We start from the raw sequence: 23,873 nt of genomic DNA on the forward strand, positions 1-23,873 counted from the left end.
TATGGCTTATCCATTGATATCACCTCACGAGATATCAACCATTATTGTGAGATCGTCATCTCACAATGATGGTAAGATGCACAAGTGTTCATCATTGTGAGATCGTCACCTCACAATGATATTCACCATGGCTCGTCCAGAAGGTAAACACACAAGTACAAGAAAATCACCACAGACTCTCTCACGTGGTGTTGACATGGCATCACACACATGACATCCACCATGAACCATATCAGAGGGTGGAGATAAGGGCTTACACCTCAAGTCTCTCTCAAGGAGAAATGCATTAACAAGAGTTTACACTTTAAGCTTCTCTCTCAAATAGAAGAATGCATTAGTATAAAATATAAATATATATCAATGATGCTGAGACTCAATCTCAGCTAGGGCTTCATTCTTCACCATACCAAGCTTATCTTGAAAGTATACAAACTTTATTCTGGAGAGAGGCTTGGTGAGAATGTCTGTCGTCTGTATCTCAACTGAATAGCATTTCTTTCCACCATGTCTCTAACATAGTGATATTTGATCTCCACATACTTTGACATATCATGAAATACAAGGTTGGAGACTGCATCACTCTTGGTGAATCCCAAGCTCACTAAGTATCTATCTAGAATATAACAACCTAGGTGTCGGTATAAAGGCCTTCTAGCCTACACACATGGGACTCCATCCCATGAATCTCCTCTAACTGCTACAGTTTCCAAAAGAGGAAATCAATCATCATATCTCACCGATGCAACTTCCACCCCATGACAGAAACTGGAGAAGTCATAGTCCAAATGGAAGTATATCTGATCACTAGAGAAACCATCTCAACATGGTCCACTCCCTCTTAACCAATATGACCAAGATCCTTGAAAGTTAACTGAAGCAGATCCTCTGGCTGCTCCCTCTGACTGTTAATTCCTCCTCTTCGAAGAAATGTCTCCAGCCACCAACTCAGTCCCAAGGCAGCAAGTTGTGTCTCCATTCTTCAGCCTGTGTGACTTCCTCACAAGATGCATCAAGCTCTTTCTCCCTTGAATGTGATCTCTCATCATCCTTTTGCTCCTTGATCCATCCTTAAAGCATTTAGAGAGATTACTAATAGTTCATAGAATCAACCTATCTCGAAGAGAAATACTAATGCTAGAAGCATACATGATTCACTATTCCAATGTATGTACTACATAAAAGATTTATGAACATAATTCAAAGGTACAATTATGAAATACTTATCTTTTGTTGTTGATACACCAATGAGCTAAACCTGTAGTTGTGTCTCATCTTTGCCACCTTTAGTGTTGCCATCCCATGCAACCGACCTCATATTTTCCAAATCAAACACAATTCAGCTGCTTCAGATTTATATTTATGTCATTCAGAACTTGTAGGTAAATAATAACAGGACCATAAACTTGATGCTTAGCTGAATTCAGTGGCTATAACCAATAACACAGTTGTCACAAATCTTTGACCCTTTTATTTGATGTATAGGACGGACAAGAGGTCTATACAAAATATAGCATGGATGCTAGTGTTGGAAGTCGCTACGCATTCATCTCAGCTCACAGATATCTTTTATCAATTCTTAGGTTCCCCACTCATTTGTCTTGATTCGATATCTTCCTCGAATGTAATAAGACCCTTGCCTGCAATCTTAATATTCTTGAGCACTGTTGTGCTTGCTATACGTTTGTCTTCAACAACAATTCCTGTCATTGGAAGCATGAACTTTTAATCGCTAGATGTGATAAGTCATTTCTGCTTTCTCACCAATAATTTTCATCTCTGGCAAATGTTTGGTCTTCGTTAGCGCCCCACACGGCTTGTCTACTTCTTCCACAAAGATACACATGACTGGCAATATATGCAACTACCATCAAATATAACCGATATCCTCAGAAGTTCAGAACTATTATTTTATTGCACCAATAATAGTATAGCCCGCATCAAAATATTCATCCACCCAACTACAGCCAATATAACCTTTGGTGGACTAAATAATTATCACAACAGAGATGCCTTGCACCAAATGTGCTCGATGAATACGTTTCCATTCACTGAATCATTACCACCATGTCCACTTCTGGATAACGAGCTTCATACATCCAGCACTCTAAATTAGGTGCCGATGCCATCGCCAAGACATGGGCCTTTGTATATGCTTAAAGATGATCAAAGAATAATGTAAAAAAAAACTCCCTCAATCAAGATTATACAACAATGATCGAACAAGACACTAGATCAATATTTGAACATGTTCTAATTTTATTTTCAAACCTGCAAAGTATTTTTCTACAAACTGAAATTCGACTTTGGTAGCTTCTTTTGGTCAAATTGATGTCCTTCGAATAAATTAATCTCTGAACTGTGTCAATTTAGATATAAATTCGATGCTCACATCAATACATATGCTGATGCTGTTGTGTCTAAATCTTCTTCATGAAATAATTCATGGGAATTGTGACAATATATGATTGATACTTGCATCGCCATTTCTGGAGACTGATTCACTGTCAAGTGATGATCTCCAAATTGTTTAGACAATGAAGATAATCCAAAATTGTTGTGCACCTGTAATTCAAACTTGGGTTATTTAGCATCCAAACACAAATCGTCAACCTCAAAATCGCATTGCCATCACTCTCTAATTGATTCGCTGATGGATTTGAATTGCTGATCAGAAGTTCGAAATCACCATCTTAGAATGTAATCGCTTCTTGTGAATATATATTCACTGTCAAACAATGATCCCAATATCACTGGAAATGAAGGCAAGTAGGAAATGCTACACACCATCCCTAAATTGCACTGTGATGACTTCAATATGGGTTTGTAATGTGAATCGCTGTGTTGTTTTGCAATTTGTTTTGTTTTATTTCACAATGTGTCTTGACACCTGTAAAATAAGGGTTGCCGGACCCCTCTTGCTTCACACAATTTCCATTCGTTCTGGAATTCGAAATATTGAATTGGTTGATTCCTGCGATGACTGCACTCTGCATGGGAATGATGAAGCGATGAGGCTGCTAACAATTATGGTGCTTGGATGTGGCGTTGCCTCTCCCCTTATTACCACGATCTACCCTTATTTAGGTATCGTTGTAAGCCAATAATCCCGCCTCTGTCTCCAGCAAACCTCGCTAACTTCCTAATTCCCATTCACACCGATATTATATTGTTTCTGTTTTGGCAAATGTCTTCCTTAGCACCCATCACATCTGCTCTTCCATGAGAATACCTTCATTCCACTACAGTTCATAACAAATATTAAAATCGAACCCATGGGACAATCGATAGTTCCACCGCTTTAGTTCTCCTCATATGATAGTCAGCATTAAATATTCACGGCAATCATGCAAATAAATCTGAAGCTCCCACTAAGGAGAAATTATCAAAAATATCGAACCCACACATCAATAACAATAATAGGCACAAGATTCGCATAGAATATTCTTCAATCCCTGTCATCGTGCCTGCTCTGATACCATGATGTTTTTTTTTGTTTTTTTTTAAATGCTTGTTTAACCACGAGCAATGATTTGCCCTCCCAACCATAGACAATTCACAATTGTCTCCCCTGAGCATCCTGAAATCTCAATCTGCAATTGTATTCCATTGTTCTTATGATTTGTTGAATGAGATCACATATCTCATTATATATGCAAGAGGTGACTTTTCACCAAGGGTCACCACACTTCACATGTGACCCTATTAATTTAATAATTATATTATTACATAATAATATAGTTATATCATCTCGCAATAATAATATAATTCAAGAGTGTAGTTTATGGATTCGATTGTGTGTAATATTTTTGCATCAACGTTTCGGATCACACTCTTCATCCTGATGATGGATCATGGAGTGTGATCCGAAACGTTGATGCAAAAATCTTACACACAATCGAATCCAGAAACTACATTCTTGTATATGATGGATTGTGGAAATCTCTTAAACTGATAATATAATTATCACGACCTGTTCATGGGTTAATCCTGTGTGCAGTGTTCCTGAAACTGATGAAGTGAGTTGGTCAAAACCTGAGAGGGGCTGGGTGAAGATTAACTTTGATGGGGCCTCAAGGGGGAATTCAGGCACTTCAGGTGTGGGGTGCGTAGCCTGTGATGATGACGGGAAGATTCTCTTCACAAGTGCTAAAAGATTAAAGGACAGAACTAATCATGAAGCAGAGGTTCAAGCAGCGTTGTTAGCTACTGACTTGGCAGTGAAAATGAAGGCTACGAAAGTCCACTTGGAGGGGGATTCCCAAGTGGTGATTAATGCTCTTATGAAAGGTGAAACCCCGTGCTGGAAATTGAATAAGTTCATAAATATTATTTGTGCAAAATTAAAATCCTTCCAAGACTTCTGTATTTCCCATGTTAAACGAAGTGGGAATGCAATTGTTGACGGCCTGTCCAATGTGGCGTGTGAGCTCTCAAAAGGTGAGGTGAGGTGGTGGGATAGTAATGATAGCATTGTGCAATGGAGTTAAGACAGCCTACCAAGTACAAAACTTCTGCAAATTTGATATGTGCGACTTGCGGCCTACTTTTTATCCAAAGCGCTGAGTCTAGTTCATGCTTATGGGCAATTAATGCCGAATGTTTTCTGAAATGGCGGCGGTTGTGGAGCATGCCTTCTTTAGTGCTAAAATTGGTATCTCCGCTCATTCAATGTGGCTGTTGAGCGAGTTTGGTGGGGAAGATTACGGTTTTTTTGCAGAGCTTGACGGTTTTGAGGGGCCACCAGCATGGAAGCAAATTTTACTCTGAAATATTCGAAGTTGATGTCGTCTTTCTGGGGTCTTGTTCTTGCGAAGAGGCTCGAGAATATGTTTCTGGCAAGGGACCCTTTGTTCTTGAAAGTGGTTCAGCTGGTTCTTGGCGAGGTGGCAGTAATTGGCCATAGATATCGTTCGAGGGTTGATATCTATTCTCTCATCATGGCTTGGGGATTGGATTTGGGTCATTCATGTGAGGTTAGGAAGGTGATGAGGAAGATTGTTCCAAGTGCATATCTGTTAAACTTGGAGTCTCTGTTGGAGTGGGTTGTTCCGGATTGGGGCTTCAATGTCTCTGAAGGCATTCCAGAGAACAATGTTGAGCTTCGAGCTAGACACTCGCGAATTCTGTTTTTGTGATGTCGTGAGGTCAAAGCCCGGTTCCAAGATGACGCAAGGCGAGGGTGGGAGGGTCTAGTAGTCTACGTTCATATAATGGAGCTGGAAGAAATAATCAGACAAGCGAGTGAGGAGGCTAGGATGGTGGACGAGGTGCCAAGGAGGCCGATCACCAGATGGCTCTCTGTAGAGTTGGCAAGACAAGTCGAGCAGGGCGGGGCTGTGGGTGGTTTGAACAAGTTGGAGGATGCTCTGTGCTCATATAATGTTGCTGATGACTGAAGAATCAAGGCGAACAATGGTACCCCTTGGTACAAAATCTTTTGTTTTAGATTAGCCATCTTGTGTTTTTTTTCTGATGAACAGTTTATGCCATTTCGGCACGTTGTAATTGAATTTACTTTTTACAGTGGGGATGGGGGTGGGTTTTTTGTGTTTCTGTTAGATGAACAACATGGTTTTGATAGGGTGGTTTGGAGTTCAAATGGTGGTTTTGGGTGGATGATGGTTTAGCATGTACTATCTTTTATATTAATAATATATAAAATTACCGATCAAAAAAAATAATATAATTATCATCAATATATCAATCACAATAATTTTATCATCAATATAATTATTATAATATCAATAATTATATTATCACAATAATATAATAATATAATTATATTATCTCAATCTTTATGTTATCTATGTCGGCCTGAAGGAATCCGACCATAGCTACAATAACATATATATATATATATATGCAAGCAAATAAATATAAACAAAATAAGAAAGAAACCAAGATAAAATATATGCATATAAATATAGAAAGCAAGCAAACGAATATAAACACAAAATAAGAAAATAAAAATAACAAGACACCGAATACATATATATAAAGTTTCTTGTTTATATTTTATTAAATCAAGTGAATAAATAAAATATAATTAAGAAAGAATATTTATATAAAGAAAAAGAACAAAGTGAAAATAACCAAAGAGGGGGCAAACGACAAAAAGGTCAAAGAAAAAAAAAAGGAGAATTGAAAAACTAATTAAAAGACAACACAAAACAAAACAAGAAAATTAAAAATAACCAAATGAATAAATAAATGAAAGAAAAATAACTAAGAATAAAAATGAAAATAAATACCAAACCCAATAGAACACAAGGCCCCAAAAAGAATAAAGCACACGGAGAGGCCAAAAAACCAGGACAAGAGCAGAAGGCAAAAACAAGGAGGAAGATGACAGAGAAGGAAAGAGGGGAGAGAAGCAAGGGTAGGGGGAGTGGGTGGGAGGGGGTAGCAGACCAAGGGGAACGCCCTCGCTTCTCTCCCCTCTTTCCTTCTCTGTCTTCTTCCTCCTTGTTTTTGCCTTCCGCTCTTGTCCTGGTTTTTTGGCCTCTCTATGTGCTTTATTCTTTTGTGTTCTATTGGGTTTGGTATTTATTTTCAGTTTTATTCTCAGTTATTTTTCTTTCATTTAGTTATATTTAATTTTCTTGTTTTGTTCTGTGTTGTCTTTTAGTTAGTTTTTCAATTCTCTTTTATTTATTTCTTTGACCTTTTTCTCGTTTGCCCCCTTTGGTTATTTTCACTTTGTCCTTTTTGTTTATATATATATTCAGTGTCTTATTATTTTTATTTTCTTATTTTGTGTTTATATTCATTTGCTTGTGTTCTATATATTTATGCATATATTTTATGTTGGTTTCTTTCTTATATTGTTTATATTTATTTGCTTGCCTATATATATATATATATATAATGTTGACTTTTTTGGTTTTATTGTTATATTCTTTTATTTGTATTTTAGTTTTTTTTTTGGTTCCTTTTCTTTTTTTCTTTTTTTTTGTATATTTGGTCTGTTTTTCTCTCTCATCCCCCTCTTTTTATGTCTCCTGGTCTGCACTCATTCAATCTTTTGCTTCTTGTGCTCTCATTCATCCTGATGATGGATCACGGAGTGATCTGAAAGGTTGATCCAAAAACTCTCACACAATCGATTCCAGAAGTTTGCTCACATAAAAATTCTATGGATTGTGGAAATCTTATATCATCAATCCAAAGGTTGCTGCCTTTGTATGACTCTCATGTCAAGAGTCACTCAATACAAATGAGGGGAGACTAGAATTAGATTAGCATAGACCCTTGCGTAGTCAAGAACTCTTGGGTTTCTAGTAAATTCAAAGGAAGTGATACAAGCACATGTAATATTGCCATTCTTTGCAAAGAGGACTGTTGCTAAGCATTTACTGTGAAGGAGAAGCATCTGAACTAAAATGATATGAATATGTCCAAATGATATCAAAACCACATAAAATAAGGGTCTAGCCCAGCACTTGCTTATAAAAGAACTGCACCAGATTGTTAAGAGGATTTGTCTTCACCCCATAAAGAGTCTCAAGACACTAAACACATCTTCATGTTCAGGAGGAAAGGATATGATAAAGGTGCCAAAAATCTGTTGGCAATTCTCTCCCAACCAAGGTAGCTTCGAAAACAAATAATGCAATGTGACCAAACTAGAGAGAGCACTTCTGTCATGGAGATAAACTAACTTGTTAGCTACTACGTGATGCAAGGCTATCTACTACGTGATGTAAGGCTATTTGCTAGCCAACTGAACAAAAGCGAGAGTTTAATCTCTATGTTACCCCAAGTTTTCGGGACGGGGGGACGGGGGGACAGGGGGACGAGTTTCCGGGACAGCAAATTTTTTTGCCAAATTTGGGGACAGGGGGGGAACGGCAAAGGGGACGGCTATATAAAATATAGGGAAAATTTAAAATATATACAAAAATTCTAAATGTTCATATGAAAACATGGATAAAGCATGCATCTATACATTCTATTCATATGAAAACATGGATATAGCATGTGTATGATACTATGAAAACATTTTAGAATGCAAACATCGAACATACAACATTATCAATAGACTCAATACTCAATATGCACTCATAATTCAGAATTTCAATTCATTCACATTGTCAATATGCATATCATAATAGATATTAAAGAAATAACATACATAATGGAGCCTAATCAGACTCGGAGGTTAAATTTTCACTACTTCCATCAGCGCAGTTTCCCCCTATATTTTTCGACGGGGGTTTGGGGGCAGCACCCCTTGCGCGCTTCCTGTAGCGATACAAGGCGGGGTCGAGGGGCAGCGCCCCGCAAGGCCAAAAATACTTTTATTATTTTATATAGGCATCGGGTGTTATTTTTCTATTGGCAAAAAACCCTTCATGAGATATTTCACTCCCTCAATTACGCAAAAAACATCATTAAAAAAAAAATGAAAATACGACTTTTTTTTATTTTAATATTTTTCCCTAGCCCTAGATGTGGGGGACGTCTAGCCGTCCCCGGGACGGCTAGGACGTCTCCAATCCGTCCCCAACCGTCCTCGAGACGTACGGATGTCCCCCACAGCTAGGGAAGCCATCCCCCCGTTTCGGCGACGTCCCCTCAAAATTCTGACAATTTGGGGATGAGGGGGGGATGTCCCCTGGCCGTCCCCAAGTCCCCGAAACGTCCTCGGGACTGGGACGGGGGTTTTCAGGCAGGGGACGTGTCCCCGGGTTTCGTAGTTTAATCTTCCTCAAATAACTAAGTTTATCAGCAGGTGTTCACTAGACAATGAACAAAGAAACACCTACTAGGCATGTGGTTGTTGGTCATTGCCAAATAAAAGACTTGAGAATAGTCTAGCACATTAGCCAAACATTCTTATAGTCCCATCAGAAGTTCGAAGTTTTTAAGAAGGTTTAAGCTCCAAAAATAATGTAAACGGCAAAAATATGAACACAACAAATAAGTGTTTCATCTCAAGGTGGACAATATATAGCAAAGACAATTTGTAAGACATGGATAGGAAAGTTAATAGGTCTTTTATGTTTGCATTCCAGAGGAACTAATCTGGAAAAGAGAACAGGCCATCTTTTATTGGATTATGTCAAATCAGGTCACAAGTTTCATTTAACAAATATCCATCAGGTCAGTATGGCTTAAATAAGTAGATAGTCCCTCATAGATAGGGTTTTCTATGATAACTTTTTTCTCTGTTAATACCTCCACTCTAACAAATTTTACCTTCCCTGTGTTACCTTGCGGTTAGCCCAAGGTCATAGTTCTAAAGCAATCCAAATACTAACATATAAAAAAAATTATACTGTCAAGTTCAAACCCATTACCAAAACTAAACTAGCAAGGCGAATGATATATAAAAATTATTTGTAATAGACACAGGCACACTGCATGCCTAAAAAGGCATTTATGCCCAAACTTCTGTTTGCAAAAATTAGATAATAACATTTAAAATTTAAACAATTTGGGAAAACATGTGAATACTAAGAATATGTAACCATATGGAGTATTATGAGTCATGCTATTTTGATCTTCACAAGAGAATGATGTACCAAAACTCTTCAATGAGAAAAGAAATCTTGTTTCAAAAGTAAAACCATCTTTTTCCCAAAATTCCAGTAGCGTAAAAGGAGACTCAAGTAAAAAGTCATGGCCAAAAGAACAATATTATTCATTGTAGCAACAACAAACCAATGGCTTATAAACTTGTCAATGTCAAGTTTACACAACTTGATATGAATCGAGAAATAATTAATTAAATACGAATGCTATGGCAATTTTACTGTTAGCTATCATCAATCTCTATCAAGAACTCGAAAGTTATGAGCATTAACTAGCATCAGTATTAAAAAATGCCAATTGCTGTGGTATCACAAATTTTATTTCACAATTTTTTTTTACCATATCCATCACAAAATCTGAATCATTGCATAATAATCAAATCATATCTGAAAAAAATAGCTGCATATGATTTACCTGTTCAGTTTGCTCCTCCACACCATCTGAAATGAACTTTCCAGTCTGCAGAAATTAACAAGAATTTTGTGTGAGAGCTAGCGAAAATTAGTATCTTAGTAAAGGTAACTCAACAATAGAATTGAAACTAAAAAATAAGCATAAACAAAGGCAAAAAAAATTTTTAAAAATCAAACCCACCTCAGGAATAAGACCTAGAACACCAGAAACAAATACAAGATTGTTAGCTTTGATTGCTTGTGAATAAGGACCCAATGCTGCCGGTGCCTTGTCTGTTTGAACAGCCTCCTTTAAAACTACATGTAAATAACACAACAAATATCTTAGTCCTGAACCTTTGAAGAAAGGATCCTGACAAGTTCCTCTGCTTCTAAAACAATTTACAAAATTCATCATAACGAACATATTCAAGGATAAACTTGCCAATTAAGCAGAGACCAAACTTTACCGAACAATATTTGAAATAACATTTATACATCCAAAACTCTACATATTGAGCATGTAATTCCATGCATATAATTATGGCCAATTCCCTTAATGGCATAAATAGGGTAAATTGTTACAGTAGCCTGCATTAATTGGCCTTAATTAAGCATGAAACAGAAGCCAAAATCTTGTAAAAGTTCAGCACAAATCCCAAATCAAGGGAAAGCACACTAAGAATATTTGCTTATATAGCCAAACTTGTCCTAGTTTTTTAAATTCCAAGTCTATGGCTTGATTAAACCATTAAAAATAAAGACTTTATCCTACTGTAGCAAGAGCTACCCTCAATCGTAAAGCTGGCAATGCAAACAATAAAAATATCAAGACAAAGGTGACCCTAAAATCAACTTGTATCAAGGAAAAGGTGACCGTAATACTCATTTGCAAGCTTTCCATGCTGAGTTTTTGGATTATGCTTATGATGATAAAAAAATACAGACTTTATCCTACGGCTACTGTAGCAAGAGCTATCCTCAAGCATAATGCTGACAATGCAAACAATAAATATCAAGACAAAGGTGACCCTAAAATCAACTTGTATCAAGGCAAAGGTGACCCTAATACTCATTTGCAAGATTTTCATGCTGAATTTTTGGATTATGTTTATGATGATAAAGTGTTTGCTAAACAATTTCCTCACACTCTCAGAAATTATGCTGTCCAGTGGTTCTATTATTTGGCTCCTACCTGCATCCATTCTTTTGATCAGCTAGCTACAGCTTTTCTTAGCCATTTCCAAATATATGTGGGTTTAAAAACTACAGTTTCTAATTTATTTGAGTGTGCTCAAGGTTCAAATGAATGCAATAATGATTATGTGATCCCAATTCAATCTCTTTGTTCTAAAATGAGATGTCATTTTCCTAACAATGAATTGTGAAATGCTTTTGTTAAGGGTTTATTATCTCCTATCAAAGACAATGTATACTTAAATAGTTATGAGTCTTTCATAGATCTATGCACTCATGTAAAGAATATGGAACTCAAATTACTTAATTCCAATAGCTTGAGATATGGATCCTCCCACGCATCTCCTATGCCTTCTTAGCCTTCAAACTTTCAAAAGCAAAATACTTTTCACAAGGGTAATCTCAAGAAAGAAAATAAGCGTAACACCAATCATGTGGCTACCACTTCTAATGTAATCTCTTTTGAACCTCAAACAGCTAGAAAATTCACAAGACAGAGTAAATCTCTAAATAACATGCTCCAAAATTTTACTTAATGCAAATTACAATATTCTTCCTCCTATCCAACCATTGGATCCATCTACGGGACTTCCTAAAGATATAATGAGAATTTTTTGTTGGCACAGTAGCAGGGCTAATGATCATCACACACAGATTTGTATGGCTCTAAAGCATAAAGTACAAGAATTAATAGATAATAATGATATCTATGTTAAAGGTATTAATAAGGGGCAATCATTTGGTTGCTCCACCTAATCAGAATTTATTGATTTATGCAAATCCATTTCCTTCACATGCTCATGCAAACAATATGGACTTTCAACAAGTGCCCAAGCATATATACACTAGCATGGTACACAAGCACATGGACAGAGATGTTATTGACCAATGGCATGTTGGTTCCTCTTCAAACTTACAAATGGATATTTTTGTGGGAATGACACATGCTAGAGGTGCCTCCCCTTCTCATGATGCACCATTTATCATATTTTCTAATTAGGAGATATCAAATGATCATTTTTTAAGGCCCATTGTATTTGACTGGTAGTATCTATGGAAAATTTACTACTATTATTCTCATAGATCCTACAAATAAATTTAATAAATGCATGGATGACTTTTTGCTAGTCATAGCATTTGATGTGATTATGCCCATTTACAAGTAACATTGAAGATATTTAATGGTACTATTGTGACATTTTCACACATCACCCATTGCAAATGGGTACCCCCTACTTTTTAGGCCCTCTCGGTCTTTTGGTTTTTATTGTTGGGGTATTTTTTGCGGCAGTCTCATCGATTTCTCAGAGTTTGCAAGTGAGTGGGGTCAATTTGATCGAGCCTGCAACTCGTTGGAGCAATTTTGGCTAAGTCTAGGACTCGTTTTGTCAATTTTAGGGTTTTTTCTTCAGTCTTAGATTTTAGGGATTTTCTTTTAAGGTTTTCAAAAACTAAATGTTGCATGGGAATCAGGGCCCTTTAAGGAACCTACACGTGAAATTTGAACGAATTCTGAGCAACTTTCTATTTTTAGAAAGTTCCTATTTTTTAGTGATTTCACTGCCTCCCCGAATTGGTCTAATTTCACTAAAAATCAAACTTACTATTTTTAGTAAGTTTCTATTTTTAGAAAGTGTCCCTGCGTCCTATTTTGCTCTAACGCTGACAATTTGAAAAGGTTTCTATTTTTGGAAAGTCTATTTGTGGCAGGTCCTTGCAGGAAGACACTGAAGACCAGATATGTACGATCACTTCTAAATCCGGAAAAGTCAAAGAGCAGGCAGAATGATCAAAGTTTGGCTAAGTATGGACATTCATTCCAAGAATGGAAAGCTTGAAAATCACCTAAGTCTAGAAAACCACTTCAAAATCCACACATGGCATCCTGAATCTAGAAATCTTCAATTTGACTAAGTCTGGAAAGTGAAGATGGCAGAAACCCTTCATCCACTGAAATCCACGCCCAAGGATGCAATAGGGTGCCAAATCAAGGTGCTCGTGGAAAATCAAGAAATTCAAAGAATCCTTGACCAAGTAGAAAATCAGCCCTAGACAATCAGGTGGGCGAGCTAAAATGAGGTGTCCATGGAAAACCAAGAAAACACAAAATTCCATGAGGTGAAAATGGTGCCCAATTAGAGGTTAAGGTGTTGTTGTGACCATATCACACATCGCCCCATTAGAATGGGGACCCCCTCTTTTTGCTTCTGTTTTGCCTAGGGTTTTGACTAAGTGAATGAGTTGTCTGGACTAGGGTTAAGCCTTAGGGGTTTCTATTGGATATTTTCAAGCTGAGTCCAGTCAAATTTTGAAGAGTATTAAGCATCCTCCCGAGAATTGCAATTTTTGAAATAGGATGAGTCTGTCAGGAAGTTAGATAGGTCTCAGGTTAGGTCTAGTCAGGATTTTGAGGGCAAATTCAAGCTATGTCTAAGTGTTAGCATTTTAATGATGGAATTGTGCATTTTTGTCTGGGTAAATTTTGACCAAATTTTTGATGGCTTGATAACTGATTCCTGGCCTTGGAAATGACCTAATTATGCCTTGTGAAGTGACTGAAGACCTAAATTTTGGATATTTTGGCTTATAGAGGTAAAATCGCTCCTGTCCCTCTCCCAGGGACCAAGGCGAAAATGATATTTGGTGCATCTTGGTTATTGACTTGTTATAATTGTTTTGTGCAAGGGCGCCAGGGGATATGATCGGACGTGAATTGAAGATTTTGAAGATTTTGAAGACTCAAAATTGACAAGTTTTTAAGGTTTAAGGCAAAATCGCTCCTATCCTTCACTGAAGGACCAAGGCGAAATGGCTTATTTAGATCATTTTTGGTCTTGGTTGATCGAACTGAAGCATCAAGGACGCAATGAAGGATGAAATGAGCATAATGGAGTATCCAGACTTAGTCGTTAGCAATGAAAGGTTGAGCTTTTGGCCTAAGAAAGATAAAGGCGCTTCTGTCCCTCAGTGAAGGACCGGAGCTTGAACTCCAAATTTGCATTATCCTCACAAGATTTAAGTAATTTCGCGATTTGGGGAGCTCAAGAGAGGTATGTTTTATTCGTTGGGTATAACTTAAGTAGCCTACAAAGCAGAAAATCGACCCAAGTTGCAATAGGCGCTCCTGTCCCTCTCCAAGGGACCAGAGCGATTTTCTCAAGAGACAAATTCTTGGCAAAGGTAAAGCAAGTTTCAAGTTTGAGATGAAGGAAGGAAGGCGTAATCACTCTATTGAAGATAATTTTGAAAGATTGCAAAACACAAGTGGAGCCTATAATGGCCAAGGCGCTCCTGTCCCTCACCTAGGGACCAGGGCGAAAAATACATTATCAAGTCTTCCCTTCCAAATTTGGTCGAATCCAGGCCAAGGCACATGATGGCGATGATACTTGGAATGCTTCAAGGAAGAACGAAGTTGCAAAAAACCACAAAACTTGATGAAAAAGGCTAGGGCGCTCCTGTCCCTCACCAAGGGACCAGAGTGAAATCTTCAAATTTGCTTAATAGCCTAACATTTTGGAAAGCTACTTTCGTTTCAAAGACTCAAGATGGAAGGGGGAGTGATATTCTACGTTTAGAAAGTGATGTAAAGATGATACGATCAAGGGTTTGTGCCAAGAACTAAAAAGCGCTCTTGTCCTTCACTCAAGGACCAAGGCGATTTTCATAAAAACAACCATTCCCTTCCAAAACCACGTCAAGGCAAGATTATGCAAAGTGAGAAATGTCTTTGGGAGGATGGTGAACAAGGAATTGCCCCCAAAAAACAACTATCTTAAGCACAAATGCAAAAATCGCTCCTGTCCTTCACTGGAGGACCAGGGCGAAAATCTTAAGAAGGCCAATTTTGCCTTGAGAAGGCAAGATGAACATGCGTTGAACGGACGAATGAAGATTATTTGTTTACCCCCAACATGTATTGGCGATTTGGAAGACAAAGTCCATGGACAAAAGGTAAGATCGCTCTTGTCCCTCACCAAGGGACCAGGGCGAAAATGTTTTAAAACAAGCCCTCCCAAAGGTCACATTGATTAAACTCAAAATTCCAAGCAAGAATGCTATTTTGGACGTCCAAGATAAGACTTTGAACGTGAAAAGTCTTAGACAAGGCCAAAATGCATGGGCGCTCCTGTCCCTCTCCAAGGGACCAGAGCGATGTTGTTTGATATCCCTTATTCTTCCCATGCTTAGGCGCCAATATCCTTCAAATTGCATTAAAATGCCAAATTCGCTAAAAAAACTTGAAATATTTTAATTAAATTGGCATTTAATAAGAGCGCATGGGCATTTAATAATTAATTTAAGCTTTTTAAAAAATCAAAATTTTTAATTACAAAGGCATTTAAAATTAATTATTATTAAATTAAATTTAAAAATGGAGCGCTTGGGGATGTTATTTTAATGTTTTTTGCAAAGTCGGCCTCTTCTCTTATTTAATTTTTATTTATTTTGGCCTATTTTCCAAGTCGGCCTATGGGCAATTGCAATAGTGAGCGCCTATATAAGAGAGGTATTTTGAAGCATTTTAATTCATCATTCAATCATTTATCCAAATGCGATTTGGAGAAGCAATAGAAGTGCGAAGTTTGATCTAAGGAGGAGTGTGAACTTTGTTGGAGGCTAGAGTTGGAGCGAATTTTCCTCAAGGCGCTGAAAACTAAAAGGTGGTGAAGTTGATAAAGGAGGCGCATTTTGCTAGAAGACTTCGATCTTCATTTTGCCTAGCGAATTTCCTAATTTTGCATCGTTTTTTAGAGTTAGTTCTCAAGAAGAGGTATCAAGATGGCGACCCCGAAGACAGGAGCATCCACTAGTTGTCCAGCCCTCATGAAGGAAGATCAAAAGAATGAAGAATTGGAGACCAAGATCGTGTCAAAGTGGAGAAACATTGGAGATACCAACTTGGGAAACTTCAGTGTGAAGAAGTTTCGAGAGGTCCCTTACATTGGAAAGCCATCACCTGTCGCGAGGAGAATAATTGAAAGTGGCATTATCAAGGCGGTCAGCTTCCCTCCAGCAGTCCAGTGCCCTGAGCTGATGATCGAGTGTGCCCGCCATTATGACCCGCAATCAAGATCAATCGTGTCCAAGGAAGGAAACACTTTGGCTTACCTTTCAGAGGAGGCTATCAGTGAAGCTCTCCATCTGCCAGAGCGTAAAGATATGATTTACAAAAGCTTGGAAGGAGCTAGATCCATGTACGAGGATGATCCAGACACCTGCTTAAGCATCATCAATAAGAATTGGTTACTCAAAAGTCGTCCTCGCCTGAGCAAGATTCCAAACACACCACATAGGATCGACTTCCAGGAGGAATACAGAGATTTGATAACCTTACTCAATCGAGTTACAGGGGCTCCTCAAGCCTTCTATTTTGAGAAGTGGATGTTCTACTTCATCCAAGTGATAGTTCAAGGGAAAGGAACAATTCATTGGGCTAGAATTATTAGCCATTGCTTGGACGTACAGTTGAGAAGACTGAAGGCTACCAAGTCATTCCACATGAGCTCATACATCATATATGCCTTGATCAGGAGTTTTGAATATGCAGAACTACCTCACAGAGGGGCGATCGGAAGAGGACCACGGGAAGTCAGAGTTTGTGAATCTTATGTTCATTTGCATCATCCACCTGGAAGTAACTACAAGTTAGTTAATGATACCTTCACGATGAACATCACCAGGACATTGCAAGGTGGGATTCACAATCGGATATCTCAAGATGCACAGGAGCTTGTGAAGAGGTATGGTGCTTGGTTTATCCAATTCCAGAAGTTTACATATATTAGAGTTCATGGGTGTCCTTCACCACCATATATGTTGCCAAGATATCCGACAGACAGAATAGTGTTACTGGAGGTGACTAGGCAGTTGGCGGCTTATGCAAAGGCATTCAGACACAGGCATGGAAATGGAATTCCTGTGCCTATCATACTAGGGAATTCAGTTGAGGTATGTCCTAATGCTCTAGCCATGGATGATGCAGAGAAAGAGTTGGCCTTATATTCATTTTCATTCTTTGCCTTGAAAGAGAACTTTGATCCTTATGGATATGTAGAAGAAACAGTTGGTAGAAAGTACAAGCACGAATTTCAGATAGAGGACTTTTTGATGAATCTCTCAAGTGATTTAGAGGTGAAAAGAAAGATACATTCCAGATTACCTTTAGATCTCATCAGGAAATGCAAAATTTACAGAGTGGCTGATCAAGCCCAGGACAGTGGCAGACATCTCCAATCATCTTATGACCGAGAGGACAAAACAGTGAAAATAGATTGGAATGAACCTGAGATTACAGACTTGAGAACTTTGATGGCTCCGATTCTGTCTTGTACTCGCAGATGGGTGGATATACAACATCAAAAGTTGAGAGAACAAAACACATCGATGACTTTTACTTTGGAGGAGAAGGTCAAGGTCATCTTTTGCAAAGATGAGAGTGTTATCACAGATAAGCAAAGAGATCAAATGTTCGCCACTATGCTCCTGATTGAGAAAATCAAAGAACTCGAGCCTGGATGGGACGTAGCTCTTCTCAAGGCTTTCGATTAGGTCATCCACTTGGAGGAACGAATGAGGAATCTTCCAGAGATTCCTATTGCTGAGATTGAAGGAATTGTGTCCAGATTCACTGCATACGCTAAGAAGGAGCATTGGAAAGGGAACAAGGTTCTAGAAGAAAGGTTGTTATAGATGATGTGGCACCTTAATTATCATTGGTCTATGTTTCCTAGATTTTTGTGCCAATTAAATATTTGGCTATGTATTTAATATTGTTCAATAAAAGGGGAACTTTTTGTAATAAAACCCTAATTAGGGTTTAGGTGTCAAAATCTCAGCCGTTGATCTTCTTTTGATCTGGGCCGTTCATTGTAATTGAGGATGCTATATATACCCTCATTCATTTTCATTTTGTAATTAGAAATGAGATATTAGAACTAGAATTAGAGCTTTTGGAGAGGAGAAAGTTATTTTGTAGCAAGATTGAGCATTGAAGAAAGAATTTCAAGCAATTGTTGTCTATGTTGACTTTGAGATCAATAAAATATTGAAGTTATGGTGTTTTATTGCAATTCTCGTGGTTATCTTCATGGTTGTTTACTTTCTTGAATCATTCTCAGTCGAAGTAGTGTTTAAATTTGAAGGACTAAGTGTTGAGCTTGATCTTTGGTGAGATTCATATTCCAAACCACTAGCCTCTTACTGATTGTAAGGACGCCTTGTGTGGTCAACTGGAGATATTTGGATTACTTAAACCTTCAATCATCATTGAACTATTGATATGTACCTTCATGGTAGTGTTTATGATTCTTGATGATTTGAAAATCAATAATCACCTTAGAAGATCGCATCAATCTCAGTAGAGTTGTAATTCCTTAGCAATACTGAAATTGGTCGAATCCTACCAAAGCTAGCCTACATTGAGTCATTCCTAGGATTAGATTAGAATTCATCCTTTCCAAACCCTACCTTTTGATCTTTTTAAGAACTTGTTAGTTTTAGGAAACTCTGTTCCTGAACGGAAACGTAAGGCCCCTTGATGAAACAGCATTCACAACGACCACTGGTGCTTATCCACACGTAGAGACCCTACATTACAGAACCTTGGAGTCACCCTGATTGATCCTTCTTCGCGACATCTTCAGCAATCAGAGGCTTTATTCAAGAGAGGATAAGGTACCCTTGGGTATTTTATTCTGTGTTAGGCAGTGTACAAAATACACGTCAACAGAATTGGCGCTAGAAGGAGGGCTTGAACCTCCGTTAAGGAAAAGTACTATCCAGAAAATTTACCCAAAAAAGAATACATTTCAAGCATGATCATGAATCACGATGGTGTTGCCACATGAAGGATTGAATCAAGTAGTGCAGCCTAATTTGGAGATAGGCAACATTCAAGAAGATATTGTTTCCGGATTGAATCACCTAGCGTGGAACGTAAGGAGAAGTGAAGCTGAGTACAACAGAGTGAGAATCATCTTGGAACAAGAAGAAGATAGGGCTGAAGAACACCGAAGGGTCGTCGCTAGAGAACTTCGCAATCAAAGGAACCTGCAGTAATCTCCGCAAAACAAAACTTCACGCTGGATCGCATTGGTTCTTTCTCACCCGAGAAACATCAAAAGATATTGAGGTCGACACCAGGCGTCAAAAATCTGAGTGAGCTTCAGTTTACTTCAAGGTCGAAGCGAGTCAAGAGAGAAGATACTCCCAAAGAGTTTGAACTAAGATTAGAGGAATCTCCTGAGTCATCACAAGCTCCGTCTCTTCAAGAACAGGTACAAGCAGCAATTCAAGCAAGTATCCAGGCGATTTCTCAACCAACAAGCCAAGCCAGTTCATCAAGCCTCTTGTCAAGCTTTCAAACTCCGAGAAGCACGATGGCACACCATGCTCCTCCTCCTCCTCCCCCTGCTCATGCACTTAATGGCGCTACTTGGCTAATCAACAATCCATCACCATTGGAATTTGCAATCTATCATGATATGCCAAAGAATCCGGAGCACTTTTGTTCCAAATTCAATGTCAGTGATTTCAATCGTACAGCAGAGGATCATATCAAGATGTTCGAGGATCATCTTCGTAACAGACAAATCGAATATGGAGATGTAGCATGTAGGCTTTTTCCTTACTCATTGGGGGAAGAGGCATACTTCTGGTTCATTCATTTACCTATAGGGTCAATCAGGACTTGGGACGCAATGAAAGATGCATTTATTGCGAAGTTTGGTATACCAACCACGTCGGCCGAGCTGTATAGACAATTTGTTGAAATCCGAAGGAGAGAACATGAACCAATCACCTCTTTCAACAATAGGTTCCACTGCGCATATACGATGTTATGACATCCTTACCTCATTGCTGACCCAAGGGAAATCTATTATGGAGCCCTAGATCATCTTACCGCCATGTTCGTAAGGACACATCCTATACCAAATGATCTAAATGCAGCATATGCAAAAGCTATTGAGGTCAGCAAGCACATGGGACAGAATATTACTGGGCCACTGCTACATATGGGACCTGTCGCAGCACCAAATCAAATACAAGCAGTTCGTATGGCACTGGCCAACCAGACTCCAGTTATGAATCCCATTCCACAAGCAACATATCCCAGTGTACAACCGACAAACCAGTTGGTGCCTCATCCCGGAGTTCCACTTTCACAAGCACCACCAACACAACCCGTGTACCTACAAAACGCAACAAACTCATCAAGAACACAGGAAGAGAAGGATGAAATGAAAGAGTTGATCGAACAAGTCAAGAAGCTGTCAACCGAGGTAACTCATCTAAGAAACCAGAATAATCAACTCCAAAGCATGCAGAGGGTCAACCACGGCCAACATACGAATAATCAAAATTTCCAAGGAAATAATAACCAAGGTTTCAGGAACAATTATCAGGGAAACAACAACCAAGGCTTTCAGAGGAGACCATGGAATACTGCTCCTAATAATGGAAATGTGGTGACGCCACTAGATAACCCATCAAATTCCCAGAATCAAGAAAATCCTCCTACCAGTAAAGTGTTTCTAGTAGAAGCAGCCTTGTCTAGTTGGTGTAGACTCCACAATACAAACCAGCATTCTGAGTTGCAGTGTCCTGAATTCAAAATTGCAGCTGACATCTTCCAGCAGGAGATGCGTAGCAACGATCCGCCTGAAAATCCGCCCACGACTGGATACGAAATGGTCCCAACTACGTGGTATGATCAAGCCATGATTGTGGAAAGCTTCAGATATTCACAAGAAGAAGATAATCAGACTCAAAATGGGAGATTCCCACCAGAATCCGCTAATGGACCAATGGTACCTCCGGGTTCCCAGTTCCCACCTGCATCCGCAAATGGACCCGTTGAAGACTCAGAGTATTATTTTCCACCTTTGAATAATAGTGTCCTAGTTGAAGGAATAAAGGAGGTATTCCACCAGTCCTCAGGAGGTGTGAATCAAAGGGTATATCATAGAAATCAGAGAAATCAGGAACCCCTAACTACATCAATTCCTCCAAACAATTTCTCTACTCCTCCAGATCCACAGGCCAGCAATAACCCAGAGTATCCTCAGCATACGCGAGAATATAGGCAAAAGAATGTTACATCCCCCATGGGCGACGAAATGAAAAGATTGGCTACGTTGGTGTTGGAAGAACTCAAGAAGGTCAAAGTTAGCCTACCACTCTATGAGCTACTCAAGGTCTCAGAAATCAAAGATGCAGTGATTAATAGCTTGAGTGAGTCAAGCACGCTAAGGTCGAATGTTCAGAACTCGGCCAACAAAGCTCAAGCCACCATCAATATGACTCAAGAGGAAGCCGAGAACAAAGAGCAGCCTGAACAAGACGAATGCATGGTTCAGACCATAGCCTTCCCAGCCAAAAGGGAGGATATGTTGGAAGGCAAGGTGTTACTCAAAAGGGGCGAGGCTAAGAAAACTCAACCTGCCATCAAAGAAAGTCTCACCACTAGTCAGAATCTTCCAGGGAAGGAGATTGCCGTTAAGAAAGATATGGTCAAGAAAGGGAAATCTCCAAACAAGACTGATCACTCAAAAGAGGAAGGCCTAGTAAAGAATGACAATCCGAAGATCAATGAAGTAAAACATCAAGAACACAGTGGGGATTCCTCAGTCCTTTCCCAAGGAAAAGATGAACCCGCCCCGTTCCTGCTATCAGTCAGAATTTTTGGGAAATTACTACATAATTGCCTTTATGATTCAGGAGCTTCCAGTAATGTGATGCCTTTAGCTGTCTGTCAGAGATTAGGAATAACTCCCGCCCCTACCAAAAGAAAAGTCACTCAGCTTGACAAGACAGAAGTCCCAGTCATGGGGGAATTGAACAATATCCATATGCAATTAGCTGCGGACCCAAGGGTTCAAAATTTCATAGACATATCAGTCGTAGATATTCCTGATTCATATGGGATGCTTCTAAGTAGAGATTGGTCCCAAAAGTTGAATGGGTATGTGTCAACTGACTTTGCACATATGTGGTTACCATGGAGAGGAGTCCCAAATCAGATCAAGATTGACAGTACTCCAAGATTGAGACTTATGATAACTGAGTATGGGGAAGACAATGAAGTCCTGTTCTTAGAATCGGATCTAGGAACATATAAGCCTGAAGTGGGCGAGGTCCTGATGATGCAAAACCTGCAAGACAAAGATGGTCAACGAGAGGTGAGGGAATCTACAGAAATTGTCGGGGAGAGTGACCAAGGGTCCGATCAAGAAGATGACGGAATGTTTGAAAATTTCAGAAAATTCGTACATAGAAACGTACAACAAAGTATGCAACTTGGTAACTTGGCATCCGTCCGAGATCTGCTCCTTCCTAACTGGTGTAGGATACATAATGCCATCCATTCAGAACTATCCTGTGCTTTGTGCCAGACTGCATTAGAGCAAGTATACAAAAGAGTCCCACAGATATTGATTATGGAAGAAATGGAACATTCAGAAGATGAAAGCTCCGCGGAAGACGAGATTCTATCCGACATATCAACCGAAAGCCAGGTGGACCGAGGAACCGAAGGTCAAGAAAATGCAATATGGACATTAAGGTTCGATGGTTCTAAGTCCAAACAAGGATCTGGAGCAGGCTACGAATTGATTAGCCCAACAGGGGAGACTTATCTTGCCGCTCATAGATTACAATTTCCCTGCACCAACAATGTAGCTAAATATGAATCCTTGATTCATGGGTTATTGATGGCTATCAGAAAGAAAGCAAAAATATTGCAAGTATATGGAGATTCAGAAATAGCTATAAGGTAAATCAGGAGACAGTACGTCTGCCATGACGAAAGACTGACCAGATACCGAAATCGAGTTTGGGACCTCATCGAGAGTTTTGAAGCCTTCAACATCAATTCTATATACAGACATCAAAATCAAGTGGCTAATTCCCTTGCACAGGCCGCCAGTTCTTTGATACCACTAGCAATAGAAGGATTGAAGAAGTTCACAGTAGAATTAACCTCAGTACCTTCAATCCCAGATAACATCACCAATTTTCAAGTTTTTGAAGATGACAAGCACATACTGGATTTCTTGACCAACACGGATGTCTTCCTAGCTCAAATCATTGATGACGAAGAAGCCGAGGGAGCAGAATTGGATGCTGAAGGAATTCTGAATTTGAAGACAAACACTATCCCAAAAGGTATGGTGGAGTTAGAAAGAATTTTCGATCCCGACAAACTGAAAGAGATAAAAAACCACAGCATGGAAGGAAACATGTGCGACACAATCAACGTAGGTGATGACATACAAGTTAAGAATGTGTTCATTGGAAAGTCCTGCACCGCACCAGAAAGAAATGGAATCCTAAAAAATATGAAAGATTTCCCAGATGTCATCGCATGGAGTTATGAAGACCTCAAGACTTATGACACTGCAATTATCACTCATACCATCCCCTTGAAGCCAGGAAGCAAACCATTTAGGCAGAAACGTAAGGCCCCTTGATGAAACAGCATTCACAACGACCACTGGTGCTTATCCACACGTAGAGACCCTACATTACAGAACCATGGAGTCACCCTGATTGATCCTTCTTCGCGACATCTTCAGCAATCAAAGGCTTTATTCAAGAGAGGATAAGGTACCCTTGGGTATTTTATTCTGTGTTAGGCAGTGTACAAAATACACGTCAACTAGGTGCCAAAACTAGGTGCTCAAGGAAATCTTCAAAAAACTTCAAATTCCCCCTTCAGTGCAAAATTCCACCCAGGGATGATGA

At 38.9% G+C, this 23,873-nt stretch overlaps 1 protein-coding gene across 1 annotated transcript in view; it reads right to left on the reverse strand.

The window, feature by feature from the left end:
* Window positions 1-23,873, reverse strand: part of LOC131063589 (reactive Intermediate Deaminase A, chloroplastic) — a 59,333-nt gene that overhangs the window by 17,853 nt on the left and 17,607 nt on the right. The window contains exons 2-3 of the mRNA XM_057997452.2: window positions 10,132-10,247; window positions 9,952-9,996 (exon numbers count right to left, since the gene is read on the reverse strand). Of these exons, the coding sequence (XP_057853435.1) occupies window positions 9,952-9,996; window positions 10,132-10,247 (161 nt within the window). The remainder of the gene's footprint in view (window positions 1-9,951; window positions 9,997-10,131; window positions 10,248-23,873) is intronic.

The sequence above is a fragment of the Cryptomeria japonica genome, chromosome 4, assembly GCF_030272615.1.
Source record: "Cryptomeria japonica chromosome 4, Sugi_1.0, whole genome shotgun sequence".
NCBI classification, from domain to species: domain Eukaryota; kingdom Viridiplantae; phylum Streptophyta; class Pinopsida; order Cupressales; family Cupressaceae; genus Cryptomeria; species Cryptomeria japonica.